The 27,416-nt window shown below is 40.6% G+C and overlaps 1 protein-coding gene across 1 annotated transcript in view; it reads left to right on the top strand.

Moving 5' to 3' along the window:
- Nucleotides 1-22,142, top strand: part of LOC108719406 (F-box only protein 32) — a 28,784-nt gene extending 6,642 nt beyond the window's left edge. Inside the window, exons 3-9 of the mRNA XM_018268254.2 lie at nt 2,177-2,226; nt 2,869-2,961; nt 11,778-11,871; nt 15,055-15,239; nt 17,562-17,744; nt 19,203-19,346; nt 21,360-22,142. Coding sequence (XP_018123743.1) covers nt 2,177-2,226; nt 2,869-2,961; nt 11,778-11,871; nt 15,055-15,239; nt 17,562-17,744; nt 19,203-19,346; nt 21,360-21,449 — 839 coding nt within the window. The 3' untranslated portion in view covers nt 21,450-22,142. The remainder of the gene's footprint in view (nt 1-2,176; nt 2,227-2,868; nt 2,962-11,777; nt 11,872-15,054; nt 15,240-17,561; nt 17,745-19,202; nt 19,347-21,359) is intronic.
- The last annotated feature ends 5,274 nt before the right edge of the window (nt 22,143-27,416 follow it).

Below are 27,416 nucleotides of genomic sequence, written 5' to 3'. Positions count from 1 at the left end.
TTATCCAGAATGCTGGGGACCTGGGGCTTTCCGGATAGCGGATCTTTCCATAATCTGTATCTTCATACCTTAAGACTACTAGAAAATCATATAAACATGAAATAAACCCAATAGGCTGGTTTTGCCTCCAATAAGGATTAATTATATCTTAGTTGGGATCAAGTACAAGCGACTGTTTTATTATTACAAAGACAAAGGAAGTTGGATAAAATGGAGTCTGTGGGAGACAGCCTTTCTGTAATTCGGAGCTTTCTGGATAACAGGTTTGCGGATAACGGGTCCCATACCTGTACTTTCATTATGGGGGTTTGAGTTCAGGAGAGGGAAATTAAGAGCAGTGAATAAAGCGGCACAACTTGAGAGCCAGTTATGGTAAGATTTGGAGGGGGGGTGAATGTTTATCTTTCCAACAAAACACTCCAATGAAAGTCACTCATTTCTTTGGTTGAAGCACTGGAGAGCTTCCTTCATGAAATGATCCATATAATCTGTGGCCCAAAATGTTCAGTTTAGCCGATCAGCCTCTGCTCAGGAAAAAAAATTAGGGATGCACTGAATCCTTGTGTCTGGCAGAACCAAATCCTAATTTGCATATGCAAATTAGGGGCGGGGAGGGAAAATCACATAACTTTTTGTCACAAAACAAGGAAGTAAAAAAAAAATGTTTTCCACTTTTTTCCCTTTCTGTCCCTAATTTGAATAAGCTAATTTGGATCTGAATTCGGTTAGGTATTTGGCTGAATCTTTCATAAAGGATTTAGGGATTCGGCCAAATCTTTTGCAAATCCCAAATAGGGGATTCAGTTCTTCCCTAGGGAAACAGGACTACTCATAGGGGTATATTTATCAAAGAGTGAAGTTAGAGATCTCCACAGTCCTCTAGAGTAAAATTCTGCCTCTCTCAATTAATTTCTATGGGATTTTTAAAAGAGTATTTATCAATGGCTGAAAGAGAAAGTTCATCCTTTGATAAATACACCTTTCAAAATCCCATAGAAATGAATGGAGAGTGGCGAAATTTCACTCTAGAGCAGGGGTCCCTAACCCAGTCCCGGGCCGTGGACAGTCTTGAACTGGGCCGCCGAGCCTAGGAGACAACTAACGCGGTGCGCAGAATTGGATGCCCGACCCCGGGCCGAAAAAGTTTGGGGACTCCTGCTCTAGAGGACTGTGGCGATCTCTAGCTTCACTCTTTGATAAATATACCCCACATCCGGAGATATTGGGGTAGATTTATCAAAGAGTGAAGTTGGAGATCTCCACAGTCCGCAGAGTGAAATTCCGCCACTCTCCATTCATTTCTATGGGTTTTTAAAGGCATATTTATCAAAGGATGAACTTTTCACTTTCACCCATTGATAAATACTCTTTTAAAAATGTGGAGATCTCTAACTTCACTCTTTGACAAATCTACCTCAATATATCCGGCTGTGGGGTATATTGAATGGAGAGTGGCGGAATGGAAAAATGAATGGAGAGTGGCAGAATTTCAATCTGTGCAGTGTCGGACTGGCCCACCGGGATACCAGGAAAACGCCGGGTGGGCCCATTTGGCCAATTTCATGGCCATTCCTTTGTTTCTTTATGGGAACAAAGAGGTTTAATAATGGAAGTATACAGTATAGTATTTAGAGAAAAGAGACTAGGAGAATAAAGAGGTTGGTTGAGGTTCCAATAGTTTAGAATATGGGCTCTCAGAATAAGGTTTTCTGGTGGGCCCCTGGCATCCCAGATCGACACTGGGACTGTGGAGATCTCTAACTTCACTCTTTGATAAATCTACCCCATTGTGCTTATCAGGACATTGGAACTGCTTGGGCTGCACTTCGGCAGGTTATATAGACTAATCAGCCTCTGTTCAACCCCACTGGAGCAGTGCAGTTTTGCCATCCACATTTGTGTGCGCGGCCATATTGTATTAATGTTTACGTGGGATTATCAGTCCCAGGGTCAGATACAGACAGACAAAGAGGTGAATTGAACCTAATACCCCTCCTCAGGGGATGCTTTGGGGCAGTATTATGTCCAGTTTGTCCAGCCTGCAGTCCAACAACCCTCATAGGGAGTTGCTTTTCATCACTAGTTGGAAGGCTGCAGGCTAAATATTTGGGATTTGTGTCCAGCTTATTATGAGATGTGTTTGCTGACTTTGCACCTGTTGTTGTCTTTGGAACAGATCTCCACCAGGAGAAATGGATCTATGTGCACAAAGGGAGTACCAAAGAGGTAAGATTCTCATTGTCCTTCTGTAATGGGGTGCTAAGGCTATTGATGATGCCCTTTCCCAGTGCTCCCCCGTGATTGCCAGTGGGTGAACTCGCATAACCATTAAAGGAACAGTTCAGTGTAAAAATAAAAACTGGGTAAATAGATAGGCTGTGCAAAATAAAAAATGTTTCTAATATAGTTAGTTAGCCAAAAATGTAATGTATAAAGGCTGGAGTGACTGGATGTGTAACATAATAGCCAGAACACTACTTCCTGCTTTTCAGCTAACTCTGAGTTAGTCAGCGACTATAAGGGGGGCCACATGGGACATAACTGTTCAGTGAGTTTGTAATTGACCCTCAGATTCAAAAGCAACAGTTATGACCCATGTGGCCCCTGTCAAGTCACTGATTGGTTACTGCCTGGTGGAAAGCAAGAGAGCTGAAAAGCAGGAAGTAGTGTTCTGGCTATTATGTTACACATCCAGTCACTCCAGCCTTTATACATTACATTTTTGGCTAACTAACTATATTAGAAACATTTTTTATTTTGCACAGCCTATCCATTTACCTAGTTTTTATTTTTATACTAAACAATTCCTTTAAATTGATACACGCCCCCAATGTTGGCTCAATCTATTTCCTGTTCTTGGGTTTTTAGAGGCACGGCTACTGTACCCTTGGGGAAGCCTTCAATCGCTTGGACTTTTCAAGTGCTATCCACGACTCCAGAAAATTCAACTATGTGGTTCGGGTGAGTATCCCAGCGTGGTGTATGTGTATAAAGTGCTAAAAAAACAAAATAAAAAAGAAAGTACAAGTTTATATGTCTGAGGATCCTTTTGGTCTCCAAGTGTTTTCTACCAGGAACCCACTGGGTTGTTGGAGGAGGCTGGCAGTTGTATAACATCTGGATGGACAAAGCTTTCCTATTGCTGTTCAACCTGAACATGTAGGACTGTATAATGCTGATGTTTTTTTTTTTTTTTTTCCAGCAATAGTTGTAGCACGAATTAAAGGAAAACTAAGGCCTAACTAAAGAAATGTTGGACATTATGTTTTGGGCTTCTGTAACAGCCCAATGCAACCACAGCCCTTTAGCAGTAAAGATCTGTGTCTCCAAAGATGCCCCAGTAGCTCCCCATCTTCTTTTCTGCTGATTCACTGCACATGCTCTATGCTGCTGTCACTTACTGAGCTTAGGGACCCACTCACAATATACAGTACACATAGAATAGAAATGTCACAATATAAGGCTGATTAGTAATTAATACAGATAATTACTACATGGCAGCACAGAAACCAGTGCAATTAGCATCAGAATTTAATAATCAGCAAACCTGTAGCATCAGCTTATATTACAGGGGAAGCTCATTTTCTGCTGGATAATTAGTGACGAGCCCTAAGCTTAGCTTCTCAACAGCCAATCAGAGCCCACTGAGCATGTGAGTGTCACAGACACTTTCCAAGATGGTGACCCCCTGTGACAAGTTTGAAGTCCTGGATCATTGCTGCTATTGACAAGCTGAAACTTTAGCCTCGTGCAATAAGTTCACTATATAATATATGGCATTTTAGCCATATTTATTTTTGGTTTTTAGTTGTTCTTTAAGTTGCCCTTTAATATTCACCCAGCTGCAGAAATAACGAGGTGATCTGCGCAAAACTCATTTGTGAAGCTACAAAACCAGACCTCTATGTGCGCCAGCCTGTTAACTACTAGAGCATCATAACAATTGTTTTACTGAGATTACCAGCATCTCCGTGCGCTTGCACATAAATCATGTAAAATGTGATTATTTGGCTCCAGGGAGCATAAAAGCCTGTAATAATATTTACCTTTAGTCCTGGCAGGCTTGAGTAATACATGAATTGCGTATTGTCTTAATGCAGCACTGGCAAAAGTAAAAGCTTGTTGGTTATCCAAATGCTGATCCAAAGCAAAGGATCCCGTGAGCTTCTGGCAACAGCACTAAATCCAGAGAGAGTGAATAAATCCTGCTGAGGGGCAGAGCAAGGCTTTCTGGTGTTGTGCTGAGGCTTTGGGAACGGTCGTTTCACCAGTTTAAAGACAACACCTATTAACCGGAATCATGTTAGCATTTAATTTACATCAAGGCTCCATGCTACAGATCATGCTTGTACAGCCATACAGTATCAGTGTGTTTAAATGAATTGCTATTAAAGGAGAACTAAACCGTAAAAATCGATATGGTTTAAAATGCCATATTGTATATACTGAATGTATTGCACAAGGCTAAAGTTTCAGCTTGTCAATAGCAGCAATGATTCAAACTTGACACAGGGGGTCACCATCTTGGAAAGTGTCTGTGACACTCACATGCTCAGTCGGCTCTGATTGGCTGTTGAGAAGCTAAGCTTAGGGGTCGTCACTAATTATCCAGCAGAAAATGAGCTTCCCTGGCTGTAATATAAGCTGATGCTACAGGTTTGCTGATTATTAAATTCTGATGCTAATTGCACTGGTTTCTGTGCTGTCATGTAGTAATTATCTGTATTAATTACTAATCAGCCTTATATTGTGACATTTCTATTCTATGTGTACTGTATATTGTGAGTGGGTCCCTAAGCTCAGTAAGTGACAGCAGCACAGAGCATGTGCAGTGAATCAGCAGAAAAGAAGATGGGGAGCTACTGGGGCATCTTTGGAGACACAGATCTTTACTGCTAAAGGGCTGTGGTTGCTTTGGGCTGGTACAGAAGCACAAAACATAATGTACAACATTTTTACCTACTTGTTTAGTTTGGTTCTCCTTTAAGCCATGCATGATATGAATATTTCCAGAGAACCTTGCCTCCGGCAGTATTGGCCTGCAAGTTACCAGGGGCAGCCACCAGGGGTGGCAAAAAGATGCTCCTGGTAACTTTAAAAGCAGAACTTCATTCCTGACGACTAGAATGAAAATCGCCGGCGGGATGGCACTCAACGCTTCGTTTTCCCAAGCTCCCTGAAGTTTCCTAGTGAGGCAACTTCGGGCGACTTTGGAAAACGAAGTGATCCGAGTGCCAATCGGCCAGCGATTTTCATTCTACTAGGTGGGAAGGCAGTTTGGGGAGATTTGTTGCCGGGCGACTAATCTCCCCTAATCTGCCTGTGTGTCTCTGCCCTTAAAGGGGAACAATCACAAAAATTAAAATTAAATATAAGCTTCAGCATACTGAAATAAGAAACTTTCTAAATACAATCAATTAAATATTCTGCATTGTTTCTGAAATAATCAAGTTTATATTCACTATTCCTCTCTCAGCATCTGTTTCTCTTCATCTGTCTTCATGCAGCAGTTGGGTGTCAGATGATGAACCAATATATCTTATAGGGGGGGCTTCCTTTCCTAGCAGATGTATTAGAGCTGACTCAAATAACTGATTCCAGTACAAACAAAATCTAACAAAATAACTGCCTTTTGCACAAATCCTGCATGTAGAGAGACATGATGTCTGGTGATTTTAATAGAGTGAGCTCTAATACATCTTCTAGGCAAAAGGAGCCCCCTATAAGATATATTGGATCTAACTGTCAATATCTGACACCCAACTGCTGCATAAACAGAGAATGGAAAGAAACAGATGCTGAGAGAGGAATAGTGAAGATAAACTTGATTATTTTAGAAATGGTACAGAATTTTTAATTGATTGTATTTAGAAAGTTTCTTATTTCAGTATGATGAAGCTTATATTAAATTTTCTTTTACGCGATAGTTCCCCTTTAAATCCGTAATTTGGCTATTCTAGTGCAAAAGAGCATAATTGCATTCTCAGCACTACTGATGCGCGGCATCACAGGAACTGCCTCAAGGGGTCCGAATCACCCCTGAATATGGCTGACATAATCAAGTGTACTGTATGTCTTTATCCAGTGTCTGGGACTGGCCCAACGGGATACCAGGAAAACTCCTGGTGGGCCCACGTGTCCCTAGTCACCCAAAGTTTTGGCCTATACCATGATCACTCCTCATTTTTGTATGAGAACAAAGAAGAGGAACAGAGCGAAGGTAGATGATGATGATGATGATATGGAAACCCAGTAGAACAGAGAGGGTGAGTGAAACAAGGAGTGAAGGATGAACTTCTAGTGTAAAGGACCTCCCTGTAGAAGCAAAACTTGACCTGAATGTTTTTTGTTTTTTTTATTGTTGTGTTAAATCATTCCATTGGCCAGTGTCATCACATTGTGCACATGTGTTCAGCCTGGGCTTTCGTTTTTTCAGGCGTTTATTTCTGTGTCTCAATTCCCAAGAGACCGACAACATTCTCTTATGTCTGGAAAACTTTCCTCTGAAGCAAGTTGTTATTCTTACATCCCAGCTGTGGAATTCCCCCCCAATATGATTTCAGCTGAAATTTCCATTTACTCACTATTTTGTCTCGGGCACCTTATAGCGATTCATGTTTTCTCTTCAGTTCTCACATTTGGTTGCTAGGGTCGGTTTCATTAGAGACCATGTCACAGCCTGGAAGATGAATAGAAAGTAAAATAATAAACATTAGGGGCAGATTTATTAAGGGTTGAATTTTTTTTTTATGGTCAAAACTCAAATTTGAATTGTGAATTATCCAAACTTGATTTGAATTTTAATTCGCATTCGAAATTAGTATTTTGAGATTTATCAAACTCTGGCCCTTTAACGATTCTAATTAGACTATTCGCCACCTAAAACCTGTCAAGTTCATGTATAAGTCAATGGGAGAGGCCCAAGGATCACATTTGAGCATGTTATTAGCCTTTCTGACATTCAAGTTTTTTTTTAAGAGAAAAACTCAAATCGAGTTTTGAAGGCGGTAAAATTTTGTGCGAGTTTTAGACATTCAATTATTTTATTAAAAAAAACCCCAATCGAATTTCGAGTATGTATTAGAGTTAAAATAAAAAACTCACATAAATTCTACCATTGATAAATGTGTCTCTAGATATTAATTTTTAACCCCTTCCAGTCGTGGTGCTGGGGTCGCCGACCTTAGAAACGAGACAACATTTATATGTATAGCCTAGACGCAGAACAGGACTAAAACAGGCCAGTTACATGATATTAAAGGGATACTGTCATGGGACAAAATGTTTTTTTCAAAACATAGTGTACTGCTCCAGCAGAATTCTGCACTAAAATCCATTTCTCAAAAGAGCAAAAAGATTTTTTTATATTTAATTTTGAAATCTGACATATTGTCAGTTTTCCAGCTGCCCCCAGTCATGTGACTTGTGCTCTGATAAACTTCATTCACCCTTTACTGAGTGTTATCACCCCCTTCCTTTCCCATCCCAGCAGCCTAACAACTAGGGATGCACCGAATCCAGGATTCGGTTCGGGATTCGGCCTTCCGAATCCTTCTGCCCGGCCGAACCGAATCCTAATTTGAATATGCATATTAGGGATGGGGAGGGAAATCGTGTGACTTTTTCTCACAAAACAAGGAAGTAACAAATGTTTTCCCCTTCCCACCCTTAATTTGCATATGCAAATTAGGAGTCGGTATTCGGCTGAATCTTTTGCGAAGGATTCAGGGGTTTGGCCAAATCCAAAATAGTTGATTCGGTGCATCTCTACTAACAGAACAATGGGAAGTTACCCAGATAGCAGCTCCCTAACACAAGATAACAGCTGCCTGGTAGATCTAAGAACAACACTCAATAGTAAAATACCAAGTCCCACTGCGACACATTCAGTTACATTGAGTAGGGGAAACAACAGCCTGCCAGAAAGCAGTTCCATCCTAAAGTGCTGGCTCTTTCTGAAAGCACATGACCAGGCAAAATGACCTGAGATGCACCTACACACCAATATTACAACTAGTAAAATACACTTGCTGGTTCAGGAATTACATTTTATATTGTAGAGTGAATTATTTGCAGCGTAAAAAGTGTAATTTAGAAATAAAAACTACATCATAAAAATCATGACAGAATCCCTTTGAAAACAATAATTGTAGGTTATCTTCCCGTGAATAAGATACTGCCCTTCTGTAAATGCATCATCACAGTGGCCCGACTCATTATCCATGCAGCAGGTGCTGGGGACACAAACACGGGTGCTGGGGACACAAACACGGGTGCTGGGGACACAAACACGGGTGCTGGGGACACAAACACAGTAGTGAGTGCAAACACTCTGAATTGCCCCACGATCAATAACTTGACATGTAACCTGAGGCTTGGCAGGCAGTTCCGCTCGGCACTTAATGTTGAGTCACTGCAGATGACAAGGAATGTTCTGCTGCTGGAATGTACTTGGGTGTAATGGTGCCAGCCATCCCAAATGCAAAACACTGGGGAATGTATCCGGGACAAAGGTTTATCTTAAATACACAGCTTTAACCTCCTTGCTTTTAAAATGGAAAACACTCTCTGTATTGTTTATTTCCCGTTCTTATTCTCCGTGCCTTAAACAAAGCATAAATTCTGACACTTTCTGTCGGCTGCCATGTTGATTATTTTAGCTGCGGCATTCTGCCCAGCCAGCAATTAAACAAACAAAAAAAAAACAGACTCGTATGATCAACATCGCGTTTACTAACTGTTTCAGGAAAGCAATATGGCTGCCCTCACTCATAATTCATGAATGCAGATAATCACATCCGTATGTTTAGAGGACAGTCAGTGGAACATAGGCACCTGGGTGGTTGTTTAATAAATACATGGATTTCTTCACTGGGTCCTGTAACCCATAGCAACCTCATCTATCTCATTGAAAGCTGCTCTAGTTGAGAGCTAGAGGCACATTTATCAAGGGTTGAATTTTGAATTCATGTGAGTTTTTTTTTTTTTTTATATAATACCCACAAACTCGAAATTCGACCAATCGAACATTTATTAATAAAATCGAATTTTTAAAACTCGGATGAATAGAATCGACCATCGACGGCAGGTTTTAGGTGGTGAATAATCGAATTTGAGTTCTTAAAGAGCCAGAGTATAATAAATCTCAAAAATTTAATTTTTTTTAAAACTCGGATCGAATTTGAATAACTCCCTAGTCGAATTTGACAGTTTTGACCATAAAAAAAAACTAGAAAATTCAATGAAGCATGTTGGCAGGCCAATAGATTACAAAGGGTGTTGCCTTGCTTGAGGCCCAGCACTAGTCTGATCCCATTGTGTAGAAATAGTGTGTGGAATGTCTCGCTACTTCCAACAACATCTATTTAAGCACTCGTTTTCTATTAGCTGTACCGCAGAGACTGTTCTTCTCAGAGACAGTTGTTGGGCACTAAAATCCTAGTACATCTGCTTTTTGCTGTCTGGCTCCCTTAATCCTTCCAATGGTAAAATATCGCTTTAAACTGATCGTGGATCTGTTCCGAAGAAGTTTTGGAAATCCAGTGTTGCCTCTTAAGTCTATTAAAGTTTTATATGAACACACTTCTAACAAAATATAGGTAAACAGATGGTTTTAAGGTCTTGGATAAGATCTCTGACCACTGGGACAGAATGCTCTGTTATACAGATATCTAGAATCTCAGCTGCCATAAAGCAGGGCAGGACTGTTACTTACAATGGGGATCAGATAGGATCTGTGTAGTCACTGGGACAGAATGCTCTGTTATACAGATAGCTAGAATCTCAGCTGCCATAAAGCAGGACAGGACTGCTGCTTACAATGGGGATCAGATAGGATCTGTGCAGCCACTGGGACAGAATGCTCTGTTATACAGATATCTAGAATCTCAGCTGCCATAAAGCAGGGCAGGACTGCTGCTTACAATGGGGATCAGATAGGATCTGTGCAGCCACTGGGACAGAATGTTCTGTTATACAGATAGCTAGAATCTCAGCTGCCATAAAGCAGGGCAGGACTGTTGCTTTCTGAGACTAGAAGAACAAACCATTTAATTGAACTTCCTTAAAAAGAGACTAACTTTTTCGAAATGTAAGTAAATATCCCCCCCACGCACACACACTGCTCTACGTATCAACTCCTGATCTGATGTACTTTTCTGTACTAAATTGGATCAGACTTATTGAGTAATATCATGCTGTGTGTTTATCAGTTGAAACTACCGGGAGGTTTGGGCAGTGTGTTGGCAGGTAAAGTGGACTGTCAGCTCCTGAGTCATTCTGGGCCGGGCTAAATAACAAGTGGTTTGCCCAGTGACAGAGCAGAGCGACAAGGACAAGTGTTGCAGATCAGATGCCCGCGGGTGACGGGGCTGCAATTGGGAAAGGGATTAACACGTGTGTGTAGAAGAATACAATCTGCTTTCCATGTGACTCCTCTGCCTTCATCACAAAGCTGTGTTTACAACCCTCTATTGCAAAGGGTCTTGTGACTTTCTAAGTTCGTGCCCCTCTTTTGTCCATCATACCACGTATCTCACCCCAAGGTTAAAGGATAAGTAAACCTTAAAAATAAGTGAATGTAAAATTGATGAGGAGGCTATTCTAAGCACCTTTGTACATTCATTATTTATTTATTTCTAATTCCAAGATATTAAAGGTTACATGTACTGTTAACATCAATGAATTTTGTTACAGCAGCCCCACCTGCTGGTCATTTTCTGACCAGTCTGACCACCAAGTAGTCAAGGAAGTTGTCAGGAGAAAGAAAGAGGCTGCTCTGATGTTCTTCTGGTTAGGGAAAGATTTGAGAAAGGTTTCTAATTTTTTTCCTAAGCAGAAGAACATCAGAGCAGCCTCTTTCTTTCTCCTCTTTCAATTTTACTTATCCTTTAATGCAAGGCTGTTGGCAAAATCTAAGCCACTAAATAATAACTTACCCCCAAATATCACTCTAAGCTGCCATAAGGTGTGCCCCTGGTCCACTTCTTCGCCCAAGGGTGCAGCCCTAGTATTTGGGATGCTCTGGAGAAGCTTTCCAAGAACTTGCCTTTTAAAGATCTGTTTGAATACGGAATTGCAACAGATATTGCTAAATTATATTATTATACGGTCAAATTAATTAGACTGCAATTCATTAAATAGAATGTATTAGAATGTTTAATGAATTGCAGTCTAATTAATTTGACCGTATAATATAATTAAGCACATAGCCCTTTGGTGATCTTCATATAGATAAGCAAAGGCACTTTAGAGGTTTTTAGTTAATTATTGGCAGCAGTGTAAACTCTTTTAAGTGATTCTAGAATACAAGAACATACGGGGTTATTCTTTTCTTTTCTCTTTTCTCTAAAATATATCAAATTATTGATTGTACCCCGCTGTGTCCTTTTTTAAGGTGATAAGTTGCTGAGAATATACAACCTTTTGATGATTTGTAGCTTTATCTCAAATCAAATAACCAAAATAGTCGATATTTTAAACCAAGTCCAAAAATGGTATATTTGGTGAATCCCTGCTAAATGGTTCCAAAGATGACTGGGTGCCCAGCGGCAACTGTGCGTCGGTGTCCAATTCGGTCCGCCGGTGTTAATTGCGGGCTAGGCTCTGCGGGCCAATTCAGGACTGTCCGCAACCCGGTTTTGGGCTGTGGCCTGGTGGTTGGGGACCCCTGCTTTAGACAACTTCTGTGGATACATAAAGCACATTTTCAGTAAATAACGGAGCTCGTGTAATGTGGACCCCTCTTTACACTTACCCTCCGGATTGTGTTTCTGCAGCTACTGGAGTTGATCGCCAAGTCGCAGCTCACATCCCTAAGTGGCATCGCACAGAAAAATTACATGAACATTTTGGAAAAGGTTGTCCAGAAAGGTAAGGACTCTGATGTTGTCATTTCTGGGTGGAAACAACTGTATTTTTCAATCAGGTTTTAGTTAGATGTAGACACACGGAGCTACTAGTAGAAGCTACTTGTCACAGCTACAAAATACACAATAGTGATAATAATGTGTTTTAGGGTAAGGACACACGGGCAGATTCGGGGAGATTAGCCGCCCCAGCGACAAATCGCCTCTTCTTTGGGGCGACAATCTACCTGAACTGCCTTCCCCTACCTTCCCACCAGCTAGAATGAAAAATCGCCAAACTTCAGGCTACTTCGGAAAACGAAGCACCATCCAGCGGGCGATTTTTCATTCTAGCCGGCGGGAAGGTAGGGGAAGGCAATTCGGGGAGATTGTTGTCCCAAAGAAGAGGCGATTTGTCACTGGGGCGGCTAATCTGCCTGTGTGTCCTTACCCTTAGTAGAGGCAATTCTCAGTATTGTCTGTAGCTGCTACGAGAAGCTCTGTGTGTCTTCGCCCTTACCAAATAGACAATAGTGATGAATGCAGAATCTCAGACCTGCCAAGGTTGCATATAAGTCATTGGGAAAAGTCCTGAAGATATCTTGATCTGCGCTGGGTTTCGTGCAATAATCTGAAGATTTTGTGGTTTTCAGGTGGAAAATCTGAAAAATTCACAAGATTGTTTTTTTTTTCACAATTTTTTCAGGTTTTTTCCCGCACAGGAAATTTTTGGGAAAATGTATTGACAAATAAGGGGAAAAACCCATGTGGATTTGGTCTGAAAAAATTAGATAAATTTGGACTTTGATAAATGGGTCTCCCCATGTGTTTTAGCAGAGGCAATTCTCAGTATTGAAAGACGTACAAAATTACTGGTCCCAGCGCATAGATTCAAATGTGGTATTGCTGCAAATTCCTAGGAGCCTGTGCCACACTCCCAAAGGTATACGATAAAGTCAGAATTGATGGAATAAACAGCTTCAAAGCAGTAATTTCAAACTGCATGTGTTTTTATTGTGCAGTGCAACACACTACATGTTTCGGGTAAAACCCTTTTTCAAGTGTAATAGGAAGTGCAATTAAACATGAGGTTAAATACCCTCCTTCCCTCCAGGAACCTCCCCCAATCCAATCAAGATGTAAAAAACTCCGCTGTTTGGAACAATAAATATTGAATAAATATTGGGTAAAAATCGATCTAAAAGTCCAAATGAACAGATCCAAAGTGTCCAAGTGTCATTCCAAAGTGTAAGTGAAATCCATAAGTCCAGTGTATAGTATAAAATTCGTAACCGGGAAATTGCGATTCACAGCCTAACCCTGGTAAAAATACAAGAAATTCAAAAGTACTGCAAACAAATGCCTACTCAAGGGTTCACAGGAAGCATGTATATATTCTTATTTAACAAATTTGCATATGTTAAAAATAACATGTATTTATTAACTTTATGTTAATAGAATGGGTAACTCCTGTATCAGTACTTTACACTGATAAGAATATGTTAGTAATTACTTACACGGCAGGAGTCCCGTAAAAAATGTCAACACCGCTATCTGATACTTAATATCTAAAAGAAAGGAAACAACAATGATAATAGTTAGCATTATTTAGCTCTTAAGTAGCAAGAAAAACATAAAAGAGCTTTACGGGCTGGAAGAGACATTGTTACATGAGAGGATATTACAAAAAACATTTAAGGCTGTTATGGTCATTCATACCCCTAGGTTTAATGCAATCTAATTTCATTATCCACCGTGCTTCACTTTGAAGCAGGAGTTTATCCCAATTCCCTCCTCTTAGGGGTCTCTTTACTTGCTCCAGCACTTTCCATTTCATCTGGCTCACATTGTGTTTAGCCTCTGAAAAATGCCTAGATACGGAAGTATCAGTATGAGTCTCAGGTTCATAGTTCCGAATTGTGTTTTTATGCTCCTTAATTCGGATATGTACAGGTCTAATCGTTTTACCCACGTATAACATGCCACAAGGACATTTAAGCACATAAATAACATGGGTACTGGTGCACGTCGCAAATGTGTTCAAAATAATCTCAGTACCTTTCGTGGGGTGGTGAATATTTGGGCCTTTAATAATAGAAGTACAACAATTACAATTGAGACAAGGAAAAGTACCTGTCTTCCTGTGGATAGTTTGCTCATAATCTGAAGATTTTGTGGTTTTCAGGTGGAAAATCTGAAAAATTCACAAGATTGTTTTTTTTTTTTCACAATTTTTTCAGGTTTTTTCCCGCACAGGAAATTTTTGGGAAAATGTATTGACAAATAAGGGGAAAAACCCATGTGGATTTGGTTGGAAAAAATGAGATAAATTTGGACTTTGATAAATGGGTCTCCCCATGTGTTTTAGCAGAGGCAATTCTCAGTATTGGCTATGGCAGGGCAGTGGCTGACTGGGAAATTTGTTGCCCGCGATAAAAATGCACGACTGTGGGCGACAATGTGTCTCCATTGGAAATAACTGAAATCACCTGCAGTAAAACCAACGCATCGATTCGTTCTTCCGAATTTGCCTCTGGAGGAAACTTCACCATCTTTGTGATACGTTGGTTTTACCGCCAGAGATTTCTATTATTTCCAATAGAGACGCATTTTCAGGAGATTTGTCACACATAAATAATCTCAGGCGACAAATCTCCCCATCACGCACTGCCCTTAAGATGGCCATAGATGTGCAGATATACCTGCAATATCGGATGAACCATCTCCCGACCCGCCACTAACCATTCAGAACAAATCAGACGATGTTCTGCCCCTGACAGTAATCGTAAGAAAGTTATGTCTGACAAAAGCTGGTGACAGTCTCCCACTGATATCGTCAGATCAGCAATACATGCAGAGATATTATCGTTAGCCAACAGAAATTTTCTAACCTGTCCGATCAACTGAACGACCGATCGCCATGGCACAAAAAATCGTATAAAACAAAGATTCGTACAATCATATCTGCACGTCTATGGCCAGCTCTAGTGTGACTATTGACCCAAATCCCATTTAATTGTTTTATTGATGCCCTAGATAGGGTGAGTTTATGTAAATGTGTCGAAGGGAGGGTTAATCCCCCCCCGAAACGTTGATGCACAGGTGGTCACTTTAAATAAAAGGGGTAAGCTCCCCACCTGCAACATACATGGTGTTGTGCTATTCTCTTAAATCTTCTTTATGTAAATGTGTGCCATTTGTTGTTCAGTCCTTGAGGATCAGCAGAACATTCGTCTGATCAAGGAGCTGCTGCTCACCCTCTACACGTCCCTGTGCACCCTGGTCCAACGGGTGGGCAAGTCTGTTCTGGTTGGGAACATAAACGTCTGGTTCTACAGGATGGAAACTATCGTTGACTGGCAGCATCAGCTGAACAACATCCAGATCACCAGGGTAAGATGGAATCCTGCCAGGTATATAAATACTTGTCTCTCATGCCTGACTCTCACCATGTTAAAGACATCGCTATGCCCTGTCCCAAAATAAAACTGTTGATATCACGTACAAGTCCCCTCCCCATCCCCCCCCGCCATTCAGTTTTTAGGAAGCACATTGTCATGCTGCTGAGTGTATATTGGGTGCCACATCATTCAGCACCTAAGTGCTAAAGTGCCAAATGTTTTACTGAATATGTATAGGAACATAAACCCTAACTTTTCCTTTATGATCAGGGGCATCACTACAGAAGAAGCAGACCCAGGAGGTATAGGGTCATCTTAATATACATTGGTAAAACATGACAACCTCTGGATATTTTGGGGAGTCTAAAATTATTTTGCTGTGGGGCCCAGTAACAGTGATGTCTCTAGCTCTGGGCCACATCGATCCTTAGAGGGGTTGTTCACCTTTAAATTAACTGTTCGTATGATGTAGTGAGTGATTTTCTGAGACAATTTGCAATTGGTTTTCATTTTTTATCATTTGTGGTTTTTGGAAACAAGAGAAGGCATTCTGTAATTTAAGGAAGTATTATCTTTAATTAGCAGAAACCAGACTTCATTGGTGAAGAAAGGAACAGTAATGCAGAAGGAATAAAGAGTAATGGGAGAAAAAGAGATGCTTTTCCTTCATAAACGTTCCCTGTATGAGCAGTGAATTAGGAATGTTAATGAGCTGCGGCAGTCTGATCTAAGCTGTATGAAGTGTAAACTTCCAAAGCATAATCTAAGCAGTGTCATTAACCTCTGCTATGTGATGCTGGGGTGGAAGGGTAATTGGGTCACTTTAAATAGTGCTAATGAACCCTGTATAAACAACCCCTCCTGGGTGACTGCTTTGGCACACAGACACGCAGGGGGTTTATCTGAACACTGGTAATCTGATTATCAACCACTAAGAACCAGGATATGAGTTACTCCATGTTTAATGATCTGACAAATGGGGATGAGTAAGATTGCAATGCACAAGTGAAGACCCAACCGATGATCCCATCTGGTCATTATTCGGTTTTTCATTCTGGGCAAACGAATTTTGGTAAAATCACATTATGCAACAGCACAGAACCATAGAGCTCAGATGTATAGAAGAATGGCGTGCATTTTCTCCTTTAAAGGGATACTGTCATGGGTTTTTTCAAAGCACATCAGTTAATAGTGCTGCTCCAGAATTCTGCACTGAAATCCGTTTATCAAAAGAGCAAACAAATTTTTTTCATATTTAATTTTGAAATCTGACATGGGGCTAGACATATTGTCAATTTCCCAGCTGCCTCAAGTCATGTGACTTGTGCTCTGATAAACTTCAATCACTCTTTACTGCTGTACTGTAAATTGGAGGGATATCACCCCCTCCCTTCCCCCAGCAGCCTAACAACAGAACAATGGGAAGGTAACCAGATAACAGCTCCATAACACAAGATAACAGCTGCCTGGTAGATCTAAGAACAGCACTCAATAGTAAAATCCAGGTCCCACTGAGACACATTCAGTTACATTGGGTAGGAGAAACAACAGCCTGCCAGAAAGCAGTTCCATACTAAAGTGCTGGCTCTTTCTGAAATCACATGACCAGGCAAAATGACCTGAGATGCACCTACACACCAATATTACAACTAAATACACTTGCTGGTTCAGGAATTAAATTTTATATTGTAGAGTGAATTATTTGCAGTGTAAACAGTGTAATTTAGCAATAAAAACAACGCCATAAAAATTAGGGGTGCACCGAATCCACTATTTTGGATTCCCCCGAATCCTTGGCAAAAGATTTGGTTGAATACCGGACCGAATCTGAATTTGCATATGCAAATTATGGGTGGGAAGGGAAAAACATTTTTACTGCCTTGTTTTTTTGACAAAAAGTCATGCGATTTCCTTTCCCACCCCTAATTTGCATATGCAAATTAGGGTTCGGCCGGGCAGAAGGATTCAGTTGAATCCGAATCCTGTTCAAAAAGGCCGAATCCCGAACTGAATCCTGGATTTGGTGCATCCCTAATAAATATCACATGACAGAATCCCTTTAATCTTCCTCTTAACTATGGGGTAGAAGTAGGTTGGCTGAAGGTTATTGGGTTTACTGCAAAGAGTAAGGGCAAGTGATGCTGTTTAATGGTGTTGCCAAGCCTTTAGTATCAGGTTCTAGTTCACCTTATGGAACATTCCAGCAGATAATCTTGTCATTAAATTAGAGGTTGAACTTGCCTTTGTTCTCAGGGCTGATTGTACAGAAGGTTTCACATTCCTCATCTCTTTGTCTTCTTTGTTCTATCTTTAGCCTTCCCTCAAGGGAACGACTTTATCGGATCTGCCCTTGAGCCTTCAGCTGAACATCATGCAGAGGTTCGCAGATGGGAGAGACATTGTCTGCCTTGGACAGGTGTCATCAGATTTGCAGGTGCTCAGTGAAGACCGGCTGCTGTGGAAAAAGCTTTGCCAGTATCACTTTACGGAGCGGCAGGTAACGTTATATCCATGTGCACAAAAGAACAATGTTTTAGTCGGCAATTCACCTCCGAAAGCCCATCCAACAAAAGCAGGAGTTAGTTGTGTACTGTAAGCGACCATTCATGACGGCACTGCATGTTACGGCAAAGTAGAACTCTATAGAACCCTGCTGTTGTCATCAAAATATAGTATACTTCTCAATGGATAATGATCCAACTACTTTATTTGCTGGGTTCACATATCACCTTTCCTGGCAAACTAGCAGACTATCCCAATTGCCAAGTTACATAGTTACATAGTTAATTTGGGTTGAAAAAGTCCATCAAGTTCAACCCCTCCAAATGAAAACCCAGCATCCATACACACACCCCTCCCTACTTTTAATTAAATTCTATATACCCATACCTATACTAACTATAGAGCTTAGTATCACAATAGCCTTTGATATTATGTCTGTCCAAGAAATCATCCAAGTCCTTCTTATAGGCATTAACTGAATCAGCATCACAACATCACCCGGCAGTGCATTCCACAACCTCACTGTCCTGACTGTGAAGAACCCCCTACGTTGCTTCAAATGAAAGTTCTTTTCTTCTAGTCTAAAGGGGTGGCCTCTGGTACGGTGATCCACTTTATGGGTAAAAAGGTCCCCTGCTATTTGTCTATAATGTCCTCTAATGTACTTGTAAAGTGTAATCATGTCCCCTCACAAGCACCTTTTTTCCAGAGAAAACAACCCCAACCTTGACAGTCTCCCCTCATAATTTAACTCTTCCCTCCCTCTAACCAATTTAGTTGCACTTAGTCTCTGTACTCTCTCCAGCTCATTTATATCCCTCTTAAGGACTGGAGTCCAAAACTGCCCCCATACTCCAGATGAGGGATGATGAGGGACCTCCTTAGCTGGTAAACTGTATTTCCCCCCTCACTCCTCCCTCATGACCCCTTACTAACCCCACTGCCCCGTCAATCCTAGCTTCCCCATAATTCTTTATCTCACCCGCCCCCCCCTTGCCTAGTTTAAACACTCCTCCAACCTCTTAGCCATTCTTTCCCCTAGCACCGCGGACCCCCTTCCATTGAGGTGCAAACCGTTACGACTGTATAGGCTGTACCCCAACGAAAAGTCAGCCCAGTGCTCTAGGAACCCAAACCCTTCCTTCCTACACCAAGACTTGAGCCATGCATTTAGCTTTGCTAAGCTAATGGGGCATCTTTGGAGACACAGATCTTTGCTGCTAAATGGCTATGGTTGCCTTTGGCTGGTACAGAAGCACAAAACATAATGTACCACATTTCTAGCTTTTAGTTATGCTTTAGTTCTCCTTTAATTGAACCGTATTCTTCATCATAGTCACAATTGTGCACCTAATTCCCGAATGACAGTCATAAGTCATATAACCTCACATCAGATACTGTCCACGCAAACCAGTGGTAGATCACGTGCTTACCATTCCATTTCTCTCTTTAGATACGCAAAAGGCTCATCTTATCAGACAAGGGACATCTGGACTGGAAAAAAATGTATTTTAAGCTGGTCCGGTGTTACCCCAAGAGGGAGCAGTATGGGCAGAACCTTCAGCTTTGTCGCCATTGTCACATTCTGTCCTGGGAGGTGAGCCAACGTGTCCTGCTCATAAACCTTCTCGGTTTCTTTCCTCTTGGAATAATGTTATTTATAAGTAGGGTGGTGTTTCTATTTCTTGGCTCTAAATAGGCTTTTTTTATGATACCAATGAGGGAGAGGTTCCATATTGCATTGAGCTAAATCTTGATTGGTTTGTGGCCATTAGGAGTGTATTGAAACACATCTAAGCCAATGTACGTGACCCTAGCAAACAGGCAGTGGTTTCTAAATGATTATGGCTAATGGGAAAAGGCCGCTCCAGACCCACCTTATACCAAGGGGCAGAATTTTTTTTGGGGTCAAAATTCTCAAATTCTAATTGGGAATAATCCAAACTCGATTCGAATTTTAATTTGAATTAAAAAATTGAGACTTATCAAACCTTGAAGCACCAAAGAAATGGACGGCACTCTGATCAAAGGAATACAGGTTTATTACATACTCTTGCAAGGACCCAACGCCCTACGCGTTTCAGGAATCACTCCCTTAATCATTGTCTTTGAGTGACCTTGACCCTTGGAACAAATCAAATTCGACTATTTGACTCCTAAAACCTGCCGAGTTCATGTGTAAGTCAGTGGGGGAGGTCCAGTGACCCATTTGAAGATATTACTAGCCTTCCTAATTCAAGTTTTTTTGATGAAAAATCTCCCAATTGAATTTTGAGTATATTAGAGTTTATTGGAGTTATTGGAGTCACATGAATTCGAAATTTGACCTTTGACCCTGTATATACCGTAACCTCCCCAGGGAGCGGTCTCCCAACTGTCTCCACACTTGTATCAATTATAAACCAGGTGGCACTCCAGGCCAAAAAAACGATGGTTTATTGCAAAAGGCTGCTGGACAGTAAGGCCTGACGCGTTTTGGGCATAGGCTCCTCTGATTAAGGGCACAAAGTCTGAAACGCATCGGGCCTTGCTTTCCAGCAGCATGTTGCAATAAACCTCCATTTTTTAACCTGGATTGCTGCCTGGTCTGTGGTTTCTAAATAATTGAACAACCACAAAAATTGTGAGTTTTCCTCAAAAAAATAGGTGGTTGAAATTACAAGTACATTTATTAGGACATTACAAACGTAGAGGCCTAACGAATCTAATGCCTGTCCGGGCACTTACTCATAGCCTCATGAGCCTCAAGTGCCCCAACGAAACGCCTTAGGCCTCCACTTTGTAATGTCCTAATAAATGAACTTGTAATTTTAACTACATTTTGCTTGTTTTTTTTTTTTTTGAGGAAAACTCTCAATTTTTGCGGTTGGTCTGTATGCATGCAGCCATAGACTGGGGTGAACTGTGAGAATATCCTCTCCTTCAAGATTTTTGTTTTTGCTGTTGGACTTTCTACACTTTGGTAGTGTTTAAATTGGCTCTCAGCACTATTCTTCGTTAGTTTCTAATTAATTGCCTGGAAGGACAATATATTGTGCGTCAGTCTATAGAGCAGTGATCCCCAACCAGTATCTCATGAACAACATGTTGCTCTCCAACCCCTTGGATGTTGCTCCCAGTGGCCTCAAAGCAGGAGCTTATTTTTGAATTCCTGGTTTGGAGGCAAGTTTTGGTTGTATAAAAACCAGATGTACTGTCAAACAGAGTCTCCTGTAGGCAGCCAATCACAGCCCTTATTTGGCACCCCAGAGACTTTTTTGTGCTTGTGTTGCTCCCCAACTCTTTTTACATCTTAATGTTGCTCATGGGTAAAAAAAGGTTGAGGATCCCTGCTATAGAGAATACATTATCACATTGTTACCTGCCCCAGTGGAGCTTACATTCTAAGGTCCCTATCAAATTCACACACACACTATGGGCAGTCTTATTAGGACACTGTTAACCCGCCTGGTTTCTATTGGTGGAAGGGAGAATACTGGAGAACTTGGTGGAAACCCACACAAATTAGCGGAGAACATACAAACTCCTTCCAGACAGTGCCCTATAATTAAATATATGAAGCTCTGTGAGGCTGCACTTTATTCCCATTTATTACTCTTTCTCTCTCTAGGGCACGGATCACCCTTGCACAGCCAATAACCCAGAAAGCTGCCTCGTCTGCCTCTCCCCACAGGATTTTATCAACCTGTTCCGGTTCTGATCCGCAGAACACAATCTGCTTCCTAAAACTGGGAACTGCTTTTGGATTCCAGCACACATTTCCATGCTGAGCTTGATTACTTTTGCATGTAAATATTGTATATTTCACCAATGACTTTGACTCAAGACCAGGTGGAGAATGAATAGGAATTGAGATCAGTTTGATCAAGAGGAAGCGACTGGTTTTGAGGGAAACCAATGAGGGAAGAGTTTTGCAAGGAGACTTCATGAATGGATGACTGGGAGTGATGGACTCCACTTCCAGAATAAAAGGTTTTGTTGGAGTGAGCCATACAACATGGCTTCCTTGATGTGATGGAGCATTTTTTTTTTAATTGGACTATTCATAATGTTTTGCTTTTTTTTCCTCGTAGAACTGACTAGGTCCAACAATACTTCAGTCACGGTAACTCTTATTTCTCGTGTAGTTCTGCTATTCCGTAGCAGTTCTTTCATAGACCTTTGCTATACACCACACTCGTTTCTACCTCTGACTTATTGAACCTGTAATCTTCAAACGACTCTTTTCCAAGAGTAGGAGCCACAAGACTAATTCCCTGAATGTGGAGGAGAGAGTCTTTTGAGTCCGTGGGTTTGTAGAGTAATACGGTTGAGTGGTCTTTAAAGGATAAGTAAACCTTAAAAATAAGTGAATGTAAAATTGATGAGGGGGCTATTCTAAGCAATTTTGCAATGTACATTCATTATTTATTTTTTTAAAATTCCAAGATATTAAAGGTTACATGTACTGTTAACATCAATGAATTTCGTTCCAACAGCGCCACCTGCTGGTCATTTTCTGACCAGTCTGACCACCAAGTAGTCAAGGAAGTTGTCAGGAGAAAGAAAAAGACCGTTGTCTGATGTTCTTCTGGTTAGTATTCAAAACAAACTAAAAATGGAATGTAAGCGAATCACACTTCCATCTTGTTGTGACAAGCAGACTAGTTCAGATAACAGTTGTAACAATGTATATAAAACGTAACCTTTAATGACTGTTCCAATTAAAAACTTGCTGTCCAGACCAACCCAGACTCAAAGCATATTTAACTCCTAGCTGTGCAAGACCATGTCCCTAAAATAACACATAATTAAAAAGCTTGCGTAGAGTGGAACGGGGGTGATTACACTATTTAGTTTGTTAGGATTCTAGTGTCCGTATTTTCCATAACATAGTAACCGATTTTTACGAGACAATAGTAGCCATTATTCCCTTGTCTTTCACCCTTCCCTCCATTTGCCACTACCTATCTACGTTGCGAAGCGTGGGAGCTATTCACGCCACCTTACACCTACGCCACCCTAAGCGAAGGCTTAAATAGGCAATTACCGGCGTCTCCATTGACACATGGTTCCGGGTTCTCATCTGACGTCACCGCTGGTTTCCGAGATCAGTACTTTCTAGTGTTGGCGGAACTGCGGACCTGCTGTTTCACTCTATGGCCTCATGTCTCTAATTTGCCAGTACTTCGCCATCTTTGTCCTCCGGATGTCTATTTCTAATGTGCTAATTGGAGTACTTACATGTATAGAATTTCCTTATCAATTCTAATCATTTATTAAATTACTCGCTCATTCATTTATAGTGCCTTTATAAAACGTAATCCAATCGGAACATCATTTTAGTACATTTAATAGAAATCAATGAATTTCGTTAGACGTTAAGAATTTATTGATTGAACAGTTAATGAATAATCTAAAGTGAATTTGAACCAGTTTTTCTGGTTAGGAAAGATTTGAGAAACAATTTAATTTTTTTTGATAACCAGCCTCTTTCTTTCTCCAGACAACTTCCTTGACTACTTGGTGGTCAGACTGGTCAGAAAATGACCAGCAGGTGGCGCTGCTGTAACAAAATTCATTGATGTTAACAGTACATGTAACCTTTAAAGGGATACTGTCATGGGAAAAAAAAATTTTTCAAAATTAATCAGTTAATAGTGTTGCTCCAGCAGAATTCTGCACCGAAATCCATTTCTCAAAAGAGCAAACAGATTTTTTTATATTCAATTTTGAAATCTGACATGGGGCTAGACATATTGTCAATTTCCCAGCTGCCCCAAGCCATGTGACTTGTGCTCTGATAAACTTCGATCACTCTTTACTGCTGTTCTGCAAGTTGGAGTGATATCACCCCCCCTCCCTTCCCCCCCCCAGCAGCCAAACAAAAGAACAATGGGAAGGTAACCAGATAACAGCTCCCTAACACAAGATAACAGCTGCCTGGTAGATCTAAGAACAACACTCAATAGTAAAACCCATGTCTCACTGAGACACATTCAGTTACATTGAGAAGGAAAAACAGCAGCCTGCCAGAAAGCATTTCTCTCCTAAAGTGCAGGCACAAGTCACATGACCAGGGGCAGCTGGGAAATTGACAGAATGTCTAGCCCCATGTCAGATTTCAAAACTGAATATAAAAAAATCTATTTGCTCTTTTGAGAAATGGATTTCAGTGCAGAATTCTGCTGGAGCAGCACTATCTAACTAATTCATTTTGAAAAAAATTTTTTTTCCCATGACAGTATCCCTTTAATATCTTGGAATTAAAAAAATAAATAAATAATGAATGTACATTGCAAAAGTGCTTAGAATAGACCTCTCATCAATTTTACATTCACTTATTTTTAAGGTTTACTTATCCTTTAATTCACGCTGGACTTCATGAATGACCATCCTGCTCTCCTCAGATCTTGTACAGAAACTCCCACCATTGCTGCAGAAAGGATGGTTGGATTAGTTGTACAACAAAAAAGACCTTCAGGCTGCTCCACTGCAGAATGCTGAAAGCACTTTGTGTACATATTTATATATATATTAAGTCTGTTATAGATGGATAGCACTTTTTTTTTATCATGCTGAAAGGTTCCAGTAAGTTCATAGGTACGTGTATCTGGATGGAGAGGGTCGGCAGCCATGTTACCAGCCAGGCATCCAATCAGGGCTCATTATGACTCTTTCCTGTACCAGATCCAGTTTAGGTTCCCAGTAACAAAGAAAGGGAATCACTAGAATGTGCAATTGCAAGAACTTTTGATGCTTTATAATATTTAGCATTTCTGGATCAGAGACTTCAGCATTTTCGTTTTTCCCACAGTGTCTTAAGTTAATCAGTTCAATCCAGAGTTCAATCACCGCATGTACAGCACAGTTCATACGTAACCAAGCACTTTTTTTTTTACACTTCTAGTTGTTCATTGATGTTATTATAAGGGCCTGTTGCAAATATAGATGTAAATAGAGACGACGTTGGAAAGGATTTATGGAGCGTATATGCTGTAAATATGTGACTTGTTTGTGTGTAATTATATTGTGCAATACCCCTGATAGAGCCAAGGTTCCATTTGTAGTGGTCGCTTCTTTATACGTGTAAGTATATCATTGCTGATCAAGGGCTTTACAGTGTCCCCCCGAATGCACCAGATTGGTTCAAACCTCACTAACTTTTCCATAGTTTAGAGACCCATAGTGATGGGCAAATTTGTCCCATTTCGCTTCGCCAAGAAATTCGCAAAACGGGCGAAAAATTTGCAAAACGCCAGTTCCAACGCCGGCGACATTTGACACGCATTAAAGTCAATGGGTGTCCGTTTAATTGACACCGGCGCCGGAGCTAATCTCCCCGCAATACCTTCCTGCCGGCTAGAATCTAAATTGCCAGGCAAAACGGGCGAAAAATTTGCAATTCCAACACTGGCGACATTTGACGCGAATTAAAGTCAATGGGCATCCGTTTAATTGATGCCGGCGTCGGAACTAATCTCCCTGAAATACCTTCCTGCCGGCTAGAATCGAAATCGCCGGCGAGATGGCACTCACATCGCTTTGTTTTCCGAAGTCGCCTGAAGTTTCCTTGTGAGGCAACTTCGGAAAGGAATCACTCCGGGTGCCATCCTGCCGGTGATTTCGATTTCAGCCGGCGGGAGGCAGTTCAGGGAGATTAGTCGCCTGAAGAAGAGGCGATTTATTGCCGGGTGACTACATCTCCCCGAATCTGAGCGTGTGTCTCTGCCCTAAAGGTCACAGCTTTGGTGCAGCCGGGGATTTTCTGGTTCATTGAGTGTGAATTCTTCCTTTTTCCTCCTGTCATTTATGTGTATATCCGGTGCAATAATAGCAGGCGACTTTTGTGAAATGCACATTTTGGAATGTATTTTTTACAATGTACTTTGTTTGCATCGTATGGACATGCTGCATGTAAGAGAATAAAATGACGTGCAGGTTATCACTTTGTCTCAAGTGCTTTTACTCAATGACTGGATTAGTTCACCTCTGATTTATTTGGGTAAACCAGTGACAGCAGCACAGAGCATGTGCAGCGAATCAGCAGAAAAGAAGATGGGGAGCTACTGGGGCATCTTTGGAGACACACATCTTTACTGCTAAAGGGCTGCTGGGAGTTTTAGTTCCCTTTTTTTAAAAAATAAAATATTAAAAGGGGTTGTTCACTGTTGTTACTTTTAGTATGATGTCGAGAGTGCTATTTCATTTTTTATTATTTGTATTTTTTGAGTTACTTAGCTTTTTATTAAGCAGCTCTCCAGTTTGCAATTTCAGCAGTCTGGTTGCTAAGTTCCAAATTCCCCTAGCAACCATACATTGATGTGAATAAGAGACTGGAATATGAATAGGAGAGACCTGAATAGAAAGATGAGTAATAAAAAGTAGCAATTACAATACATGTGTAGCCTTACAGAGCATTTGTTTTTAGTTGGGGTCAGTGACCCCCATTTGAAAGATGGAAAGAGTGGCAAATAACAAAGAAATAAAAGACCAATTGGAAAGTTGCTTAGAATTCTGTAACATACTAAAAGTTGACTTGAAAGGTGAAGCACCCCTTTAAGTTGAACTAAAATATAATGGCCGTTGTATTGGCCACTGCTCCCACCTGCTAAAGAGAAATATATCCTCTAGGTCAGTTTTCCATGATAACATTATGAAGAAGGCAAATAATTAAAAAAAAAACACTGTAAAAAAATTGAATTGCTTAGAATTGGCCTTTGTATGACATACTAAGGGGGTTATTTATCAAGGTTTCAATTTTTGAGCTGTTTTATATATCGAATGAACTCACAAGTAAAAAGATTTTCGAATTAAAAAAAAAACTTGAATCCGTTGATTCGGGGTTAACAACCTGAAAACTCAAATTAATTGTGTTTTTTGTGGGGAAAAAACTTGAATTACGCGAGTTTTTGAGCGAAACCCACAGAAAAACATTCGAACATCATGAAGGTTACAAACAAAAATGTTCAAGGGACCTCTGCCATTGACTTCTGTGTGACCTAGACAGGTTTAAGATGGTGTATTTTCAGATTCAAGCTAGTTCCAGTTATATAGGGTTTAATAAATCTCGAAAAATTTGAGTTATGAGTGAGAAATATCCTCGAAAGAATTTTCGTGGAAAAAACAACTTGACCTTTAAAAAAAATAACCCCTTTAAAGGGGAAGTAATGTCTTAAATAGCAAAAGGCTAGAAATGCTGTATTTTGTATACTAAATATAAACATGAACTTACTGCACCACAAGCCTAATCAAACAAATAATTTATGCTTTCAAATTTGGCCACAGGGGGTCACCATCTTGTTACTTTATTAAACATCTTTGCAAGACTAAGACTGTGCACATGCTCAGTGTGGTCTGGGCTGCTTAGGGATTGTCATAAATTATCAAAACAGCGCAAGTCAAATAATTTCTGCCAGAAGCCGATACAGCAAGACTGATTAATAATCAGAATATACAGACTGCACTGGGTCCTGTGTTGTCATGTAATCTAATGTGCATTTTATAGTTTTTGTATTGTTTAATACAAACTTTCTCCAACTCTGCAGATCCAGTGGCTGCAGCAAAATAATCCTCCAAATAGAATCCCAGTTTATCTGTTTAAATCTGGCTCCATGATCTCGGCCACTGGAGTTGGAAATATTAAAGGGGAAAAAATACATTAAGGGCAAAAATAAAAATCCAATAC

The sequence above is a fragment of the Xenopus laevis genome, chromosome 6L (genome assembly GCF_017654675.1).
Source record: "Xenopus laevis strain J_2021 chromosome 6L, Xenopus_laevis_v10.1, whole genome shotgun sequence".
NCBI classification, from domain to species: Eukaryota; Metazoa; Chordata; class Amphibia; order Anura; family Pipidae; genus Xenopus; species Xenopus laevis.
Note: the sequence above shows the minus strand (reverse complement) of the source record. Positions and strands in the feature narration are given on the sequence as shown.